Source organism: Eublepharis macularius, chromosome 8 (genome assembly GCF_028583425.1).
Source record: "Eublepharis macularius isolate TG4126 chromosome 8, MPM_Emac_v1.0, whole genome shotgun sequence".
NCBI classification, from domain to species: Eukaryota; Metazoa; Chordata; class Lepidosauria; order Squamata; family Eublepharidae; genus Eublepharis; species Eublepharis macularius.
The window spans coordinates 46,522,042-46,539,413 of record NC_072797.1 but is presented as its reverse complement, the minus strand read 5'-3'; the positions used below and the strand labels follow the sequence as shown (position 1 = coordinate 46,539,413).

At 44.3% G+C, this 17,372-nt stretch overlaps 1 protein-coding gene across 1 annotated transcript in view; it reads left to right on the top strand.

Moving 5' to 3' along the window:
- Positions 1–17,372, top strand: part of EDIL3 (EGF like repeats and discoidin domains 3) — a 480,770-nt gene that overhangs the window by 90,072 nt on the left and 373,326 nt on the right. The window contains exon 2 of the mRNA XM_054987524.1: positions 11,276–11,404. Within this exon, the coding sequence (XP_054843499.1) occupies positions 11,276–11,404 (129 nt within the window). The remainder of the gene's footprint in view (positions 1–11,275; positions 11,405–17,372) is intronic.

Genomic DNA, 17,372 nt, shown 5'->3' with positions numbered 1-17,372 from the left:
AAACAGGAGGTAGAGTTAGGCATTTGTATAGCTAGCTAAAATTCTCCATGCCAGTTTTTTGACATGTTACAACAGTCTAGCCAGAAATAATCCAAACAGTTGTGTGTAACATAATCCCAGGATACTCTGAGATGAGTTTTTTCCCGAAATGAGAAATCTCATGTTCATTCAACCTTACCAAGACTGCTTGGCTCCTGATATAGATCATCAGTCTAACTGAACAATATGAACTCCTAAACATTATCTTGTGCCCACAATTCCTTTTTAATTTGAATCAAATGCCCATATGGTTTTGCATGAGCAATGTTTTCTTTGCCAAGTTAATTATTAACATTGCTGGGAATTTATTTCCTGGAGCATCTTCAAGTAATTGCGTCCACAATGTCTTTTTTTCTTCCTAAAGAAGTACCATGTTGATCTCTGTATGATTGACCTCTTGCTACCTTTAGTACCCCAAAGAGTGCTGTGAACAGCATGGAATGTACCCAAAGAACACTGGGGTGGAGCAGGAAAACGTATGCTTTCAAATATGGAAAGGCAGGTCATTGTTTCTCTGCTTGATCCAATATGCAACTCCCTCAGATGCTTCATTGGCAGGATTCACAACAAATATGAAGCAGGTGCATGGATGCCAATTTTCCGAACAACCTACTTTCCTAACACCTGGCAGAGTTAACTCTCCTCCTTCCTATTCATTTGGAAGAGAGAGGGATTCAATACAGGCTATCATAGTGCTGAAATGATGGCTCTAAAATTAAAACAGCACACGTGGCTTTGTAAATATTCATACGGAAGGTTGGTGCTAGGATTGCTATGATCTGTTCCCCATCCACCCACAGAGCTCATAATATTCCTCTGCAGAACCAAGCAGACATGATTAATAATGTATAAAATTTCTCACATAGTAGTTAGTGCTCATTAACCTAAATGAACATGCTTCCCTTGGCACTCCTTAAAGAGATATTTGATACATTTTTTTTCTTTTTAAAGAGACAAAAAATAAAATTCAAATCTAGGTCCAGCAACAGTGATCTGTGCTTGGAAATGTGGTGTATTTGTGGTAGCATTCTGGATACGGTCCTAATCAAGTTAAAGGACTATAGCTGCCAACCAAATCAAGAAATCATAAGATATTAATCATAAGAGTTTTATCAGTTGAATAAAAAGAACAGTTCAGAAGAAAAATATACACATTGTTATTATAAGACTACATGTGTACTATTTATGCAGAATTACGTGAAGGGAACCTACCATACATTTTGGTAAGTTCTTATACTGAAATCGGTGTTAACAGTTTAACATTATCTTAGTTGACTAAACTTGGCAACTATAATAGATGTTATGAGAAGACTCCATTTGCAGTACTTGGGACCCCTCTGTTATCTGAGAGGCCACCATACACTCAACTCCTGGCAGCTTCTGCTTTTCACTCAGTACATCAGTTGCACTGTCACACCTGTCAAGGCCAATGCCGGACATTTGTAAAAGCTTTATATCAGAACATTTAGCCATCTTGCTCAGTATCTACTCTAATTGGCAGGAGAACTTCAGGGTCTCGGGCCATGAAAGGCCTGTCTCAGCATTTGCTCCATGAGATGCTTTATGTAGTGAATGGCTGTGGTAGGGATTGGACCTGTGACTTATGCACATGATGTATGTGTTCTACAACGGGGCTCTGGCCTCCTAGGCAATATGGCTCATGGCAGTCTCTGGATCAGAACGATTGGATGACACAGATTTCTGTTTAAATCTGTTACCATACTCTCCATATAAGCTAGGAGCAAGCTTTAATTGAATGAATGGAGGCTGCAGTGCCAAGTGTTTGGCATTTTGTGCCAAACACATATTTGGCCATATTAATGAATGGTTCTTTATTTTTAAAAAAATCACACTAGAAACATGTATACTGCATAGGGTTGCCAACCTCCAGGTGGTGGTGGCTGGAGATTTCCCAGAATTACAACAGATCCTCAGACAGAGATCAGTTCCTCTGGAGAAAATGGCTCCTGTGGAGGGTGAACTCTATGGCATTATACCCTGCTGAGGTCCCTCCCGTCCTAAACCCTCCCCTCCCCAGGCTCCACCCTCAAAATCTTAAGGAATTTCACAGTCTGGAGCTGGCAACTGTAATACTCCAATTATTAAGTATATGATGATGTGGCCAGTTTATTATAATGCATTTCTCTGTCTTTGCAACATGTTCTTTGTCCTGTAAAACGCTTGTCCCATATGACACCAGAGATTGCAAATTTCATTTTCCATCCCAAAACAGTGATGTAGCATTTCTAATCAAACAGACAGTGAGGTTAGATAAAACCAGGAAAAGCAGATTTGCATTTTGGTCTGTATTCAAGAGATAAAGCAACCATGTGATTTATCACTGCCCTTACTAGACATGGGCACGAACCAAAAAAATTCAATGAACCAGTGGTTCACGGTTCGGTGCTGACGTCGATCCCGAGGTTGCGAACCGCAACAAACATTTTCCATTGCCGAACCAGTTCATGGTTCGCAGTTCGTGGGGCGCGGAATGGCCCCCATGGCACTTAGAGAGCCCATATTCCCGGGTAGTCTTTTACAGGCTCTCCTACAGCCATCACCCAAGTTTGGACAATATTGCAAAAGGGATCTTGGAGTTATACCCTCTCCAATCCAAGGCACCCAGGAAACTCCCACAAAAATCCAAGCTCAATTATACTCTCTGTCTCTCTCCCCAAAGGCTAGCAAGTGGCAAGCAAGAGCTCTGTCCCACTCCACTGCTCACTGAAAGTGAAACCCAGCCTGGGAGACCACGGCTATTTATAAGCACAGGTCCCATTGAGCAGCGCAGGAGGTCTGTGTTTGGCCATCAGAGCTGCCTATCAGGGTTTGCAGGGATGAGATTGGAGTGCCCGTGGCTACAGAACACCTCCTTCCCCCTCCCTCCCCGGGTGTCTTTTCCCAACTTGTAACCGCTTTGCAGCTCCGTGGTTGGAAGGAAGACCTGCCAATCAAGGTATGCTGGGCTTCCATTTGGGTTTCCAGGGCGACAGAAGGAGTGCAGACAGAGTTAAGGCATTCCTCCGGCTCCGTTGCCAGGGGAATTGATTGCTGGCGCCTGACTGTCTGGCTTCCTGAACCGCAGCTGAACGCACCGAACCAGGTGTCTCCTGAACACTGGTTCGTTGGCCATGGACAATAACGAACCGCTGGATCGTGATCGCGCGATCGCCAATTTCATGGGTTTTTGAAGTTCGTAATGTGGTTCGTGCCCATCTCTAGCCCTTACATCAGCCAGTTGGGTGTAGCGGATAAGAGCACGGGACTCTAATTGGGAGAACTGGGTTTGATTCCCCACTCCTCCGCTTGAAGCCAGCTGGGAGACCTTGGGTCAGTCACAGCTTCTAGGAGCTCTCTCAGCCCCACCCACCTCACAGGGTGATTACTGTTGTGGGGATAATAATAACATACTTTCTAAACCACTCTGAGTGGGTATTAAGTTGTCCTGAAAGGCAGTATATTAATCAAATATCATCATCATCATAGTTCTTTTGTCTGTAAAGGTATTTAATGTGTGCTTACCACTTGTCAGCTTCCTGGGCTGATAGAGTTGTGGGCCCACAGCTGTGAAGCTTTGTGTATCTCTGTATATGTGTGTATCTCTGTGTATCTCTCTGTGCATCACTGTCTCTTTGAGAAATTTTTGTTTATTCTGAACTTGCTCCTGTTCTCAAACAAAAGATCTTTCACAGATCACTCTTTTCAGTGCATGCGTTAAAACTGCCAGTACACTAAATAGCATTTAAGCCCCCAATCCTGGAACAAAATTTGAGATGACTTTGTGGGCTGCAGGAGGAGGGAGAAACAGGAATATCCCTATCCATGATGTCCATAGATTGATTGGAAACATGGCATTAAATGTATCCTATTAGACTAGTATATGCATTTACTAGGGTTGACAGGTCCCCCTACCCTCCCGACAGGATGTTGGAGACCTGGTACTCACCATTCTGTCCCCCCTCCTTGTGCGCACTCTCACCCTGCATGAATTGGGCCCAAATCAGGCCACTCAGCATCCAGGAGCATGCTGCACTACTGGGGAGCATGTCAGGGAGGCGCATTCTCCCCTTCCCCACCAACTAGGTAAATAGGGGCGGGGGGTGGAGGGTATGAGTAGGGGATTCCCCACCCACAGTGGGGGACTGGCAACCCTAGTATATACATGAGTAGTTACTGTTTGTAAAGGTGGTGATAAGGAATGGGTGTCCACCCTTTGTTGATTGCTTGCAAATTATCACTGCAGGTAGACTTGTGTCACATGTAATGCCAAGGACTTAATGTCCCTAAGTGCTGTAAGGCCATATTTGTTTTGCGTGGGGACAGACAGGCTTCAGCCCTCCCTCCTGCTTCATTTACCTGAGCTGAGAATCCACTGAGGGAGCAAACTATATAGGGGGTTGTGATTGTTCATTCTGGAGAAAAAGAAATGCCACCTATGAATCAACTTGCACGTTCTTAATCTGTTTTCTTGTTAACCTGTACAATGGTCTTTCTTCTAAAAAGTTCAAATGCCGGGTGCTTTGTATTGTAAGAAGATTACTTCATAATAGTTATAGATAATTGGCTCATGTTGCCTCATTGGGAGTCAATAATTAGAGTGTTTATTTCCACTGAATGTTGAATTTACCTTCAGGGTTGGGGTCTGAGACCTGTGCTCTTGCAATAAAGTTGAGAAATGGAGGGAACTGGCAGTTAGAAAATGAACAGATGGAAGCAGAAAGCTGTGAGTTTAACTGGAACGGAAAGAGCCTTTGGGGCTGAAGAAGTCCATTGCTGCTTTGGGAACCTTGGGCTGGATCAGTGGTTTTGCTGCCTTCTCTAGGAATAATTTTGCTTTCATTTTCCTCTATTAGTATATGAATCAAGGATATATTAGTATCTATAAACTGAAGGGATATTTCAAAGCCACTATAAATTTCTTGTGCTCTCTGATCCAGAGGAAACTCTATAGTTCTAACCATGGATTACTCACAATTTAGCCAAGTCAGGAACATTTACCTGCATGTAAAAGAACTAACTCTTTGAAATTACAGTTAATAGCATAGAACCATAAAGAAAAGGCATTCAGTTGGCAAAATGCACAAACTATTCTCATGTAGTTTGATACTATGGAATCAGACTTTAAAAGTAAAATGGGGCAAAACACAAGAAATGTGCAATTCAGCATGCAATTTAAATTCAGAGTGGCATCTGACATCCCAACTGCTTAATCAAACTCCAGTGAAGTCAGTTTGATGCTATTTGAATAGACATGTTCATGCTAATACAGTGCTTTACATGACAGCTGCCCCATTTGAAATGCTGGAACTAAAAATGCTTTTATTGAGACTCTGCCAAAGCAATCGGGACAAAAACTTTACTTTTTATTTTTAATACCTCAACAGTCTAAATGACAGGTTGTTGTTCTTGATATCCAACACTTACTTAAATGTTATGAATCATATAAGATTGCTTCTCTGCATTGTCAAAGGTAACTATTAGGAATAGTAGAATAGAAGTGGTGATCCCAAAAGGACCTGCAGAGGCAACTCATTTCTCCCTCCCTCATGCTTTCCTCTGTACCTTCCCTTAAAGTCCCCATAGCCTCTCCCCCTTTTTCCTGCTTCCCTCTCTCTTTCCCGCCTACAAACTTTTATCTGCCCATCATCTTCGGCAACTTTGTTTGTTTGTTTGTTTGTTTGTTTGTTTGTTTGTTTGTTTGTTTGTTTGTTTGTTTGTTTGTTTATATCCTGCTTTTCTCCATGATGGGGACCCAAAGCAGCTTACATCATTCTCTTCTCCATTTTATCCTCAGAAAAAGTCAGAGAGCAGGGGTAAAGAGGGAGTGAAAAAACCTGGAAAGGGGCTCAAATAAGGGAAGGATAGAGGCTGTTTGCCTGACTCTGACCTGATTTCCTAAAGGAAAGAAAACCTAGCCTGCCTAACTAATTGGCCAGACGCTGCTTTCCTCACCACACGTGGAGTTGGCACCACCGCGCTGGTTTTGTAAAGGACTGAGCCAGGCTGAGAGTTGCCTCACTTGCCTAAACGTCGGCTCAGAATGGCCAAGCCAGGAGTCACCTCCCTTGCCTCACTTGGGGCTTGGGCAGACCTAGTGCTGCCTCCCTTGCCTTGCCTCACACATGGCTCCAGTGAGCAAAGCTTGGGTGGCCCAGGTACCACCTCTCCCACCTCACCTTCCATAGGCTGGCACCTCCCCCTGCCTCTCCTCATGCCTCCCCACCTCACCTCACATGAGGCTCAGGAAGACTGGGGGCCACCTCTCCAGCCTCTCCTCAGATGGGCTCAGGCAGACTGGTACCATCCCCTCTGCCTCACATGGGTCATGTGCTACCTACCCATATTCATGTCAAGTGGGGCTCGGGTAGACGCCAGCTCTCCTGCTTTGCTTCAGGTGGGCTGGACTCCACTGCCTTGCATAGAGGTTGTGATGGCCAAGCTCAGTCCTTCTGTTACAGGGCTGGTCCAGTTTTGGATGAGGAGGAGGGAGACCATTGTGTCTTATGCTCTCTCAGCAGATAAAATAAATTCCAGAGGACCTAGCTCCAGAAATCTGACAACACAGCACCTGCACAAAAGTCCACAGCAACCAATCCATGGAGATGTGTGCAGGGTTTCCTGATGTCATTTGCCCCCCCCCCTCACCCAAGAATAGAACATACCCACACCATCCATTTCTGGACCCTTTGCAGAAATAGTCACATTGACACCAGATTCAGACTAGTATGAGTGTCACCAGATTGTACACCAGTATATCTCTGATGGAGGACAGAGACCTGTCCTCTGATGAAGGACAGAGAAAAAGCAGACAGGCTTAATGACTTTTTGCCTCTGTTTTCTCCCTGAAGAACTTGAGCCCATCTAGAGATGGTAGTAGATATGACAGGACACCTGGGGGGGCGGGGGGGCTAGGTGACATTGACAGAGAGGTTGTGGAGAGGCACCTGGCTGCACTGGATGAATACAAATCTCCTGGGCTGGATGGTGTGCACCCAAGAGTGCTCAAAGAACTTTCTAGAGAACTTGCCCAGCTTCTATCCATCATCTTCAAGGCCTCCTGGAGGACTGGGGATGTGCCACAAGATTGGAGAAGAGCAAATGTTATCCCAATCTTTAAGAAAGGGAGGAAGGATGACCCGGGCAACTACAAGCTGGTCAGTCTGACTTCTGTTGCTGGGAAGATATTAGAGAAGATTTTAAAGGGATTGATCTGTAAGCATCTGAAGGGCCACTTAGTGATCTGGGAAAGTCAACATGGTTTTGTCCCCAACAGATCTTGTCAGACCAACCTGGTTTCCTTCTTTGATCAAGTGATGAGCTTACTGGATCATGGGAACTCTGTCGACGTGATTTACCTGGATTTCAGTAAAGCTTTTGATAAGGTTCCCCATGACATTCTAATGGGTAAACTGGAAAACTGCGGAGTGGACTATAGGATAGTTCAGTGGATAGGGGTTAGAGGACTGCACCCAAAGAGTGGTGGTCAATGGTGTTTCATCAGATTGGAGGGAGGTATCCAGTGGGGTGCCACAGGGCTCAGTTTTGGGCCCAGTACTTTTCAATATTTTTATCAATGTTCTGGATGAAGGAGTAAACAGGCTACTCATTAAATTTGCTGATGACACCAAATTAGGTGAAGTGGCAAACACCCAAGAAGATAAGAGTTAAAATTCAACAAGTCCTGAATACTCTGGAGAAGTGGGTGGTTGTGAACAGGATGCAATTCAACAAAAGTGCACAGTATTATATCTGGGCCACAAAAATGTGAAGCACAAATACAGGATGGTGGATACACTTCTTGGTAGTAGTGTATGCAAGAGATCTTGGAGTAAGAGTGGACTGTAAATATGAGCAGTCAGTGTGATGCGGTGGCAAAAAAGGCAAACTCAGTCTTGGGTTGTATCAAAAGGGCCATTGCATCGAATGGCAGGAGGTCATAGTCCCTCTCTAACTCCCTTGGTCAGGCTGCACCTGGAGTACTGTGTGCAGTTCTGGAGGCCTCACTACAAAAAGGATGTGGACAAAATTGAGAGGGTGCAGAAGAGAGCAATGAGAATGATAAGGGGTCTGGAGACTGAGCCTTACAAGAAAAGGCTGAGGGCCTTGGGAATGTTTAGTTTGGAGAAAAGGAGATTGAGGGAGGACATGATTGCTCTCTTTAAATATTTGAAAGGCTGTCATTTGGAGGAGGGCAAAGAGCTGTTCCACTTGACAGCAGAGGATAGGACTCGAAGTAACGGGCTTAAATTACATGCAGAAAGGTACCTAGTCAAACCACAAAATTGACTGAAGCAATTCTAGACTCTGAGATGAATAAAGCACACCTACCCATGAACAGGTGGGACAGGATTGTTAGGCTAGCACAACGCTTCCAGTCAAATAGATTTCAAATGGCTCAGTCCATCCAGGTCCTGTTGAGAATGATGACATCAACTACAGCAGTAGTCCCATTTGCACACTTGAGAATGATAACTTTACAACTTTGGTTCATCAAATGCTTCCTACCAGGGGTCTGGTCCCCCCAAGTTAACTTTTCAATACCTAGAAAGGTTTGGTGGTCAGACCACAGTAACTTATGGGATAGCCTTCAGGTTACCCTCACCATAGATGCCTCCCCAGAGGGATGGGGAGCACTGTGAGGAGGTGTTAGTTAATGGGGTGTGGACAAGTAGTGAAAAAGAGAATCACATTAATTTGTTAGAGAGCAGTTTATTACACACTTAACTCACTCACAGATATACTTTTTTAAAAAAAGGGTCCAAATCCTGTTGGACAACACAGCAACAGTGTTTTATATAAACAAGCAAGGCGGAACAGCGTCAAGGAAACTCTGCAAAGAAGCTGTTCGCCTATGGGATTGGGCTGTTGCCCATGGCATTACACCGTCAGCATTGTATATTGCAGGGTTTCTCAATACCAAAGCAGACTGTCTCAGCAGGATGAGAAAGTCACACCATAAATGGGATTTAAAGGACAAATATGCTAGCCAAATTTTCCTACAGTGGGGTTTCCCAAAGGTGGGTCTGTTTGCCACAAGATTCAATGCTAAGGCACCCAGGTTTTGTTCCTGGGGAGAGGAGGACAAAGGTTCCCTGGGAGATGCATTTCAAATTCACTGGACAGGAGAACTATTTTATGCTTTTATTTCCATTCCATTGATCCACAAGGTAGTCTGCAAAGTACAAGCAGACCGGACCGATTGCATACTCATAGCCCCCTTCTGGCTGAGATAGCCCTGGTTCCACACAATCAAACATCTAGTTAAGGGATGTTATGTCCACCTGCCACTAGCACCAGACTTACTTACATATGGCTGCACACAGCACCATGACCTGAACAGGTTACACCTGACGGCATGGTTCCTAGGACAGTAGGACTTCAATTCTCGGGTGAAGTAGCTAACATTTTGCTCAATGCTGCACACTCTCCAAAGAAAATCTTATGCAGCTAAATGGAATAGGTTTGTGGCATGGGCAGAAATTAAGAGAATTTGACTGGATGACAGTTCATTGTCTCAGATTTTCAAATATTTAATATCTCTGCAAACAGCAGGATTGTCCTCCTCATCCATAAAGGGTCATTTGGCTGCGATTTCAGCTTTCCATAAGTGTATGTATAGAAATACAATCTTCTCTCATTTGACCAAGTTGTTCCTAAAAGGTCTATACAACCTACCAAGGACCCAATTGGTACCACAGTGGTCTTTGTCTCTAGTGTTAGCTAAACTAATTCAGAAACCATTCAAACCAATAGCGACTTACCCATTACCCCTCTTGTTGTCAAAAGTGGTCCTTCTGCTGTCACTTCAGCAAGAAAGATTAGTGAAATTAGAGCACTTGGTAGAGAACCTTCCTTACAGATTTATCCAGACAAAGTAGTGATGCACACCAGTTTGCAGTTTTTGCCTAAAGTGTTCTCCAAGTTCCATGTGTCACAGAGTTTATCCCTCCTAGTATTCTTCCTGAACCCTACAGCTCCCCAAGAATGTACTCTACACACATTAGATGTAAGAAGGGCCATTTAATTTTATAAAGACAGGACCCATTCCTTTCAAAAGGACTCTACCTTTTTCATCTGCCATTCGGGCCCAAATAAAGGCAAGGCAGCAGCATCTCAAACAATATTAAGGTGGGTGGTGTTGGCCATTAGATTATGTTATAAGACAACCAGAGTTATGTGCCCCTTTGCACTTTGAGCCCGCTCGACGACAGCACAAGCCACATCAGCTGCTTTCCTGAAGGGAGTTCCTCTTGCAGACATCTGTCGAGCAGCTACCTGGTCGATGGAAGAGATCTTTCTCAACTCCAGAAGAGAGTCAGCAGGGGGGCAAGTAGTCTTGCAGTCTCTTTTCATGTGAGAGCATCACCCCACCACCTGGTGAGTAGCTTGTTATTCTCCCAATGTGGAACTGCACTAAGACTGTAGATGAAAACAGGTTTGAACTTACCAGTAACTGTTGTTCATCTAGGTCTTTGTGCAGGCACACATTTCCCTCCCTCCTGTCCCACTGTGAGCTCTCTGAAGTAATTGCAAGCGAGTGACAGTGGCACAGGCAAACTAGGGAAGAGGGGGGCAATCTCTCTTACCACGTGACCGGTTTTGGTGGGAAAAAAATGGCTTGGCGTAGTCCACGGGGAAGGTCGCCCCCCCCTTAATAGCCTAGAAGATAAGAAATCCTGTTCCAAGCAGCTGGCCTGTGCAAGCGCAGTTCCCAGTGTGTGCCTGCACAAAGACCTAGATGAACAACAGTTACAGGTAAGTGCAACCCTGTTTTCCCTCTCCCTTTAATAGTGTTTGCCAGGGTAAATGTTAGAGACTACCATGACTTTCTGTTTAACAATAAACTGTATTTGTTTCTTCTTCCAGAGGTGTAGATTTATTGTATCCCAAATTAATATGGTTCTAAATTTCAAGATTGGTATTGACTGGATGTGGGTTAGCATCACAGAGAGGGTAATTATCAGTCTGTCCTTGTTAATTGTGACGTTCTTGCTAAGAATCCATCTTTAAGTTCTCTCTTTCATTGAAGGGAATTCATCTTTTGGAGATGGCTTTTTTCATTAATGAAAACACATCAACAGAACACCATACATTTTAATGTTACATATTTTTTTCTTTGGGGAAACAAAGCAAGCTAGCCTTGAATTGGCAAGGCACCTATATTTACAATGTTGTGCGCCATAGTTTCTAGAACGATATTCCAAAGACTGAGAGAGACCCTTTGTTTAATTCACAGGAGATGTGTGCGACTCCAACCCTTGTGAAAATGGAGGCATCTGTCTGTCAGGGTTGGATGATGAATTCTATTCTTGTGAGTGTCCTGATGGCTTCACAGACCCCAACTGTTCTAGTGTTGTGGAGGTTGGTAAGTGCAAACAAAATGCAACCAAAGGGAAAAAAATCATTTTTGATGTATATCTTTAAGTCCCGAATATGCACAAGACAGGCGTTTTCTCAGTGCTGCAGTCACTATCATGTTCACTACGAGTTTTAGGGTTTGTATGCTGAACTCATATTGTCTTGATGTATTGTCGAAGGCTTTCACGGCCGGAGAACGATGGTTGTTGTGGGTTTTCCGGGCTGTATTGCTGTGGTCTTGGCATTGTAGTTCCTGACGTTTCGCCAGCAGCTGTGGCTGGCATCTTCAGAGGTGTAGCACCAAAAGACAGAGATCTCTCAGTGTCACTGAGAGATCTCTGTCTTTTGGTGCTACACCTCTGAAGATGCCAGCCACAGCTGCTGGCGAAACGTCAGGAACTACAATGCCAACACCATGGCAATACAGCCCGGAAAACCCACAACAACCATCATATTGTCTTACTCATCTGTAAGAAGGGTGGATACATCACCTCACTCATCTATCCATGACTCCACCATTTAGAAATAGACTGAAATAATTTGTGAGTGGCAGTTTACTCACCGTTCAGCCAAAACATGTAGCATGATGGCTATGCAGATGTTAGATGTTGCCTGGTGAATCTCTGTGCTATCATCACCATTCACTGCCAGGAAAATCTATTGTGCAGTGTGTAAATTCTCCACATAATGCAGAAAATCAGTCTGGTAAAGTGTGATACAATTTACATGTTAAGTATGTAAAAGCTATCATGGAGCAGTTATTTCAGTTGGCCTCCTTGTGGATGGTGTAATCTGCAGAAAGCCTTTAGGAACCATTCATGCCAGACCAACAAGCCCAAATGGACTTTTGATAGCAAAGTTAACATTTCAGAAATAATCATGGAGGATTCAAAATGTGAGTTGAGTATTAACGTTTCAAAGCTGTAAAATGATTTCACAGGATGCACAAATTATTTATCAGCTATGTCACATTATTGAAGACATTTTAAAGCTGTTTCCTGTCTATGACCAATGGGTGGAAGGAAGCTTTTGTGGGATAACAACAATAATACACTTGGTTTGTTGAGCACATGAAGTATTGCTCCCTAGTCAAGAAAGGGAAGAAATCAAGGCCCTGGGAAATTAAAGCTTTGAAGCTTAGTTGTACTTGGCCAGGAAACTTATGTATTGCTCACAGGGCTGGATCTAGCGCTGCCGGTGCCCAGGGCAACGCTTGCTGGCCCTCGCGCACGCACACAGCGTGCGCGCGCTCCTGACGCGGTGTGATGACGTCATTTTGATGACATCATCACGCAGTGCCCCGGAGGCAGCGCGGGGGGCTGAGAAGCTGCCCACGCCATTCGCTTCAGAAGCGAATGGCGCAGTCGACTTTGCAGCCCCCCACGCTGTCTTTTGCCTGCCCCGTGGAACAGGGGGCGACCGGCTTGCCACATGCCCTCTGTCCTGCAGAGCAAGCAAAAGGCAGTGCGGGGGGGGGGCTGCGAGGCTGCCCACGCCATGCGCCTGCCCCGCGGGACAGGGGGCGGCTGGCTGCCCCCTCTCCTGCGGGGCAAGCGAGTGGTATGGGCGGCCGTGCTGCCCTTTGCCTGCCCTGCAGGACAGGGGGTGCGCTGCAAGCCAGCTGCCCCGTCCCGCGGGGCAAGCAAAAGGCAGCGCGGCTGCCCATGCTGCCGCCTGCACGCTCTGGGAGCTGCTTCTGGTGCCCCCTCCCTGGTGGCACCGGGGACAGACTACCCCCCTGCCCCCCCTCTAGATCCAGCCTTGATTGCTCATTATATTTCAATGGTTTCCAGATCATTTTTTCAATTAATGTGAGGGGGGGGAGGAGATTTGTTGTTTGCCAACTCTACAAAATCAGCCTGGGATTCATAACACTCTTTTTCCTTTTCATGAATCATCTTAAATAAACAAAAGTTAAATAAGCTAAAAGAAATCTACAGTGAAAATGTTAACCATCTCAGTGCAAGGCATCAGAATCAGTGTAGAGTAATGGTGGTTCTTATATGTGTCACAGGCTATACAACTCATGTCTTAGGATGAGTTGACAAATGAAGCAGTGTGGTGGTGAGATGGTGGCAAAGTCCTGAATACTGGAACCATCTGCATGACTTCAGATCGTAGGTGGTGAATTCCAGCTTTCAGTGTTTTGTCACACAAAAAATTCTGTGCAAAATAATGTAGCAGCACAGCAGGAAGAAAAGATTCTATTCTCATTGTCTGTCATGCTGTTTTTCTATTTGGAGGTGGGGGCGGGGGGAAGAAATGTGGATGAACATTTAAAAGTGTGATTCTCCACCTACAGTCAGGTACTGTCCATTCAAGTCTCTGTAACCTCATCCCCCTGCATTCATGAAATAGGCCTTCATTCTTTGACTTCCTGGGGAGCATTAAAAGAGCATCATCATCTTTGCATAAGAATCCAACCTAAGCCTCATGTACGAAAAAGCCCTTAGGTTCATTGAGCACATAGGAAGGTCAAGTGCATCTACTATTACAGCTAAAACTATGGATTAAAGGAGTATGCATTGCCTTCACTCTCCAGTGAATCATCTAGGCTAAGGGAAAAGGCAGGTGAACTGAAAAGGCTGTAGGCTTGATGTGACCCATCAAGTAGCAGCCAGTGAACCAACCAGGTATTTGGCAGGTGATAGGCTGCTGTCAACATCATGGGTCACAAGTCGTGGGAATGGAGGAAGAAAATTGCAATGGGAGAGAAAGGAGAATTGAGAGGAGTCACTGAAATATATTGGCTGAAGTAATATTACTTTACAGTATTTATGGGGATTCTTATGTGTTACAGTGCAATCGACTTTTCAAAACTCAAGAAGAATCAGCAATTTAGTCTGACAAAATACAGAATACTTTAGCAAATCTATTTGCTCCAAATACTGACCACGTAACTGCATGTCATCTAGTTTGCCTGTCCAAATAGCAACTTCACTTCAATTTTGGTATATTCACTAGAAGCTAGATCTAGATATGTGGTAAATTACTCAGTTTACACAAGAGTGAACAGATGACAGAAGCATATTTTACCAACTGAAATTATGATGATCTAACCTATATGCACAGTGAGTACATTTCAGTAATGTCATCCAATTTGTGAGCATCAGCTGTCATATTTCAGACTATCGTTGGCATACCTTCATTCCAACAAGGATCTTTGAGAAGATGGCAGTTTCAACCCTTTTCACATTTCCATTTTCAGCTGACAATCTTCAAGAAACCAGATTTGGCCTCGTTTTTCATCCTTACATAATGGTATTAGGTATTTTCTTTTCACTTTTATTTACCCCATCTAAGTGTCATCTAACGTTGACAATGGTGGTTCCCTGCCTTGACCAAGCATTGCTCTTCAGTCTCAATGGGCCAACTGTGCTAATTCTTTAAAACAGGTTCCCATTCAGAGAATTATGTCTTTGTTTAGAACTCAGTTGTAAGCCCAGCCCTTGATTTGGAAGTATTTTATCCATTACCTTGTACCTGGTTCTATTTTGATATATTCACTAGAAGCGAGTGAATATCATTCATGACAGAACATCATGGCAGAAACACCTTCATCTCACTAATCAATATCAGTCAGGCTTCTGTATTGTAAGAGGGCTCCATGCAAGTGATTTATTCTCCATTTTTTAAAAAAATATGAATCTGTGTGACTTATGTGGAAGTCCCAGTTCATGTAAGAAGGAAGAGTAGAGGGGCTAAGTAGGGGATACCTGGAACTTTGTGACAACCATGTTTGATAGGCAAATATATCACATGCAATGGCTACAATCACTCATGAGCCAGTCAACCAAACTGTTTGCCTATCTGCTATCTATCTCAAACTGCCGCCAAATAACTGAGTTGCTGTACAGTTGCTGTAATGGTGGAGGTTTTTTTCCATACCTCACAGGGGGTTTTGCATCAGTTCAGCCGATGAAAACAACTCTACCTCAGAGTCATAGAAGGCAGGTACAGAAAATTAAATGAGAGAGAGTTTTTCTCTCATAAAATTGCAAATATTCATGTGTGAAATAAAGTAGATAACAGATTTAAATAAATACCCAAACATTTAAGAATATGTTTTTAAAAGTGTGTTTATTTATACTCATTAACTGGATGGTTGATTTGCTTGTTTTTTATTTCAGTAACTGGACATAGGCTGCAAGAATGCATGGACATGAAACACTACCAATTGCACTGTACTTTACTGCTTAACTACATAAAAAGTAACCTGATGAACATGCTCAAACTATGCAAGCGACTGATGAATAATCAGTCTCTTGGCACAAACAACAAACTGAACATGAACTTTACTGGCAGGAGTTCAAACATTATCCAGCACTGGTAGTCTGGTGTTTCATTCACAACTCCCATAGGCCTCTGATGGGTTTCAATGCCATTACTGCAGTAAGATATAGAAGAAAGTCTTCTATGTACAGACTCATAAGATAGAATTCCCTTGAGGCATATACTAGTGGCTAGATTGCATATGCAGAAAGATGTGAAGTTGAGAGAAAGCACAGCTGATTGCAGGTAGTGGATTCCATGTTCCTTTGCATAAAAAACTGCCTGGAAAAAGAAAACCAGCCCAGCAGGGAGGAAGCTTCTACCCCTGTCACTTTTCTTACTGTGCTAATTTTCTGTTTGCTGGGAGTATTTAACATAGGAGAGTATATAATCATCAAATTGCCGAGATATAGTCTTTTCTGCCACTCTATCCCCACATCATTTGCCTTCATGTGTTGTCATACCTCAGGTGGGCAGAGCCACCTTATGCTACCACCACTCTGGGATTTAGGGTCCCTTGGGAAAGCCCAGATTACCCTCCCAACCCTTCTGACCTCCATAGCTTGGCCAATAAACAGGTCTGCGGACCCAGCAGAGTAACAACAAACAAAAGGATTTATTTACAAGGAGGTCAGTTAATATCAAACAAACAAACAAGGTGCATTAGCAACAAAAGATGGGTGAAAGCAAAATAAACAAAAGGCCCTAGCGTGACTGAACTCACTATCCCTCTGTCTGCCAGGCCCGTCTTCTCACCCTACCTGGATTAGGGCCTCTCTCCCTTGCAGAAACCTCCTCTGGCCTGCTCCCTGGGAAAGAACACAGGCTTGTCCCCTCCCAGACTTATATACCACCAGCCCCCTGTGTTCTGATTGGCCCCAAAGGGCACCAAAACGGCCCAGGGGTTCCTGGGAATTGTAGGCAGGCCTACTCCCACTGCTAACAGGCATCTGAGGCCTTGCTAGGCTTTCCTGGCACAGCCAGTTCATGACACACACACACACCCCACCAGGGATCTGGCCTGTGCTCTGCCAATCTTTCAATCAAAATTAATATTTTACATCAACAGGTGATAACAATTGAACCACATCAGATTACTCATCCTTGCAGGCCCTCCTGGACAAAGCATCTGCAACCTTGTTCCCAGATCCTGCAATGTGCTCCACCCTGAAGTCAAAGTCCTGCATGGCCAGGCTCCAACACAGGAGTTGTGGATTGGTTAATTTGGCAAGCAATACTTCCCGAGAATGATAGGGCTTCAAGGAGTTAGCATGATAAACCCAGGGAGGAAGGTCTGTGTCTGGTGACTGGACTACATATTTCACTAGGGTTGCCAGCTCCAAGTTGGGAAATTCCTGGAGATCTAGGGGGTGAAACTTGGAGAAACCTGGAGAAAGTGGGGTTTGGGGAGGGAAAGGACCTTGGCATGGCATAATTCCATAGAGTTTACCCCCAAAAGTAGCTATTTTCTCCAAGTAAACTGATCTCTGTGACCTGGAGATCAGTTGTAATTCCGGGAGATCTCCAGCCACTACCTGGAGGCTGGTAACCTATATTTCACTTCCCTCATGCAGTCCTTGATCTGGCAAGGCCCCTCCCAGGAAACATCCATTTTATTGCTCTTTATAGGCTTCAGCACCATAACTGAGTCACCAGCTTGGTAAACCCACTCCCTGGCCTTTTTATCATACCAGGTTTTCGGT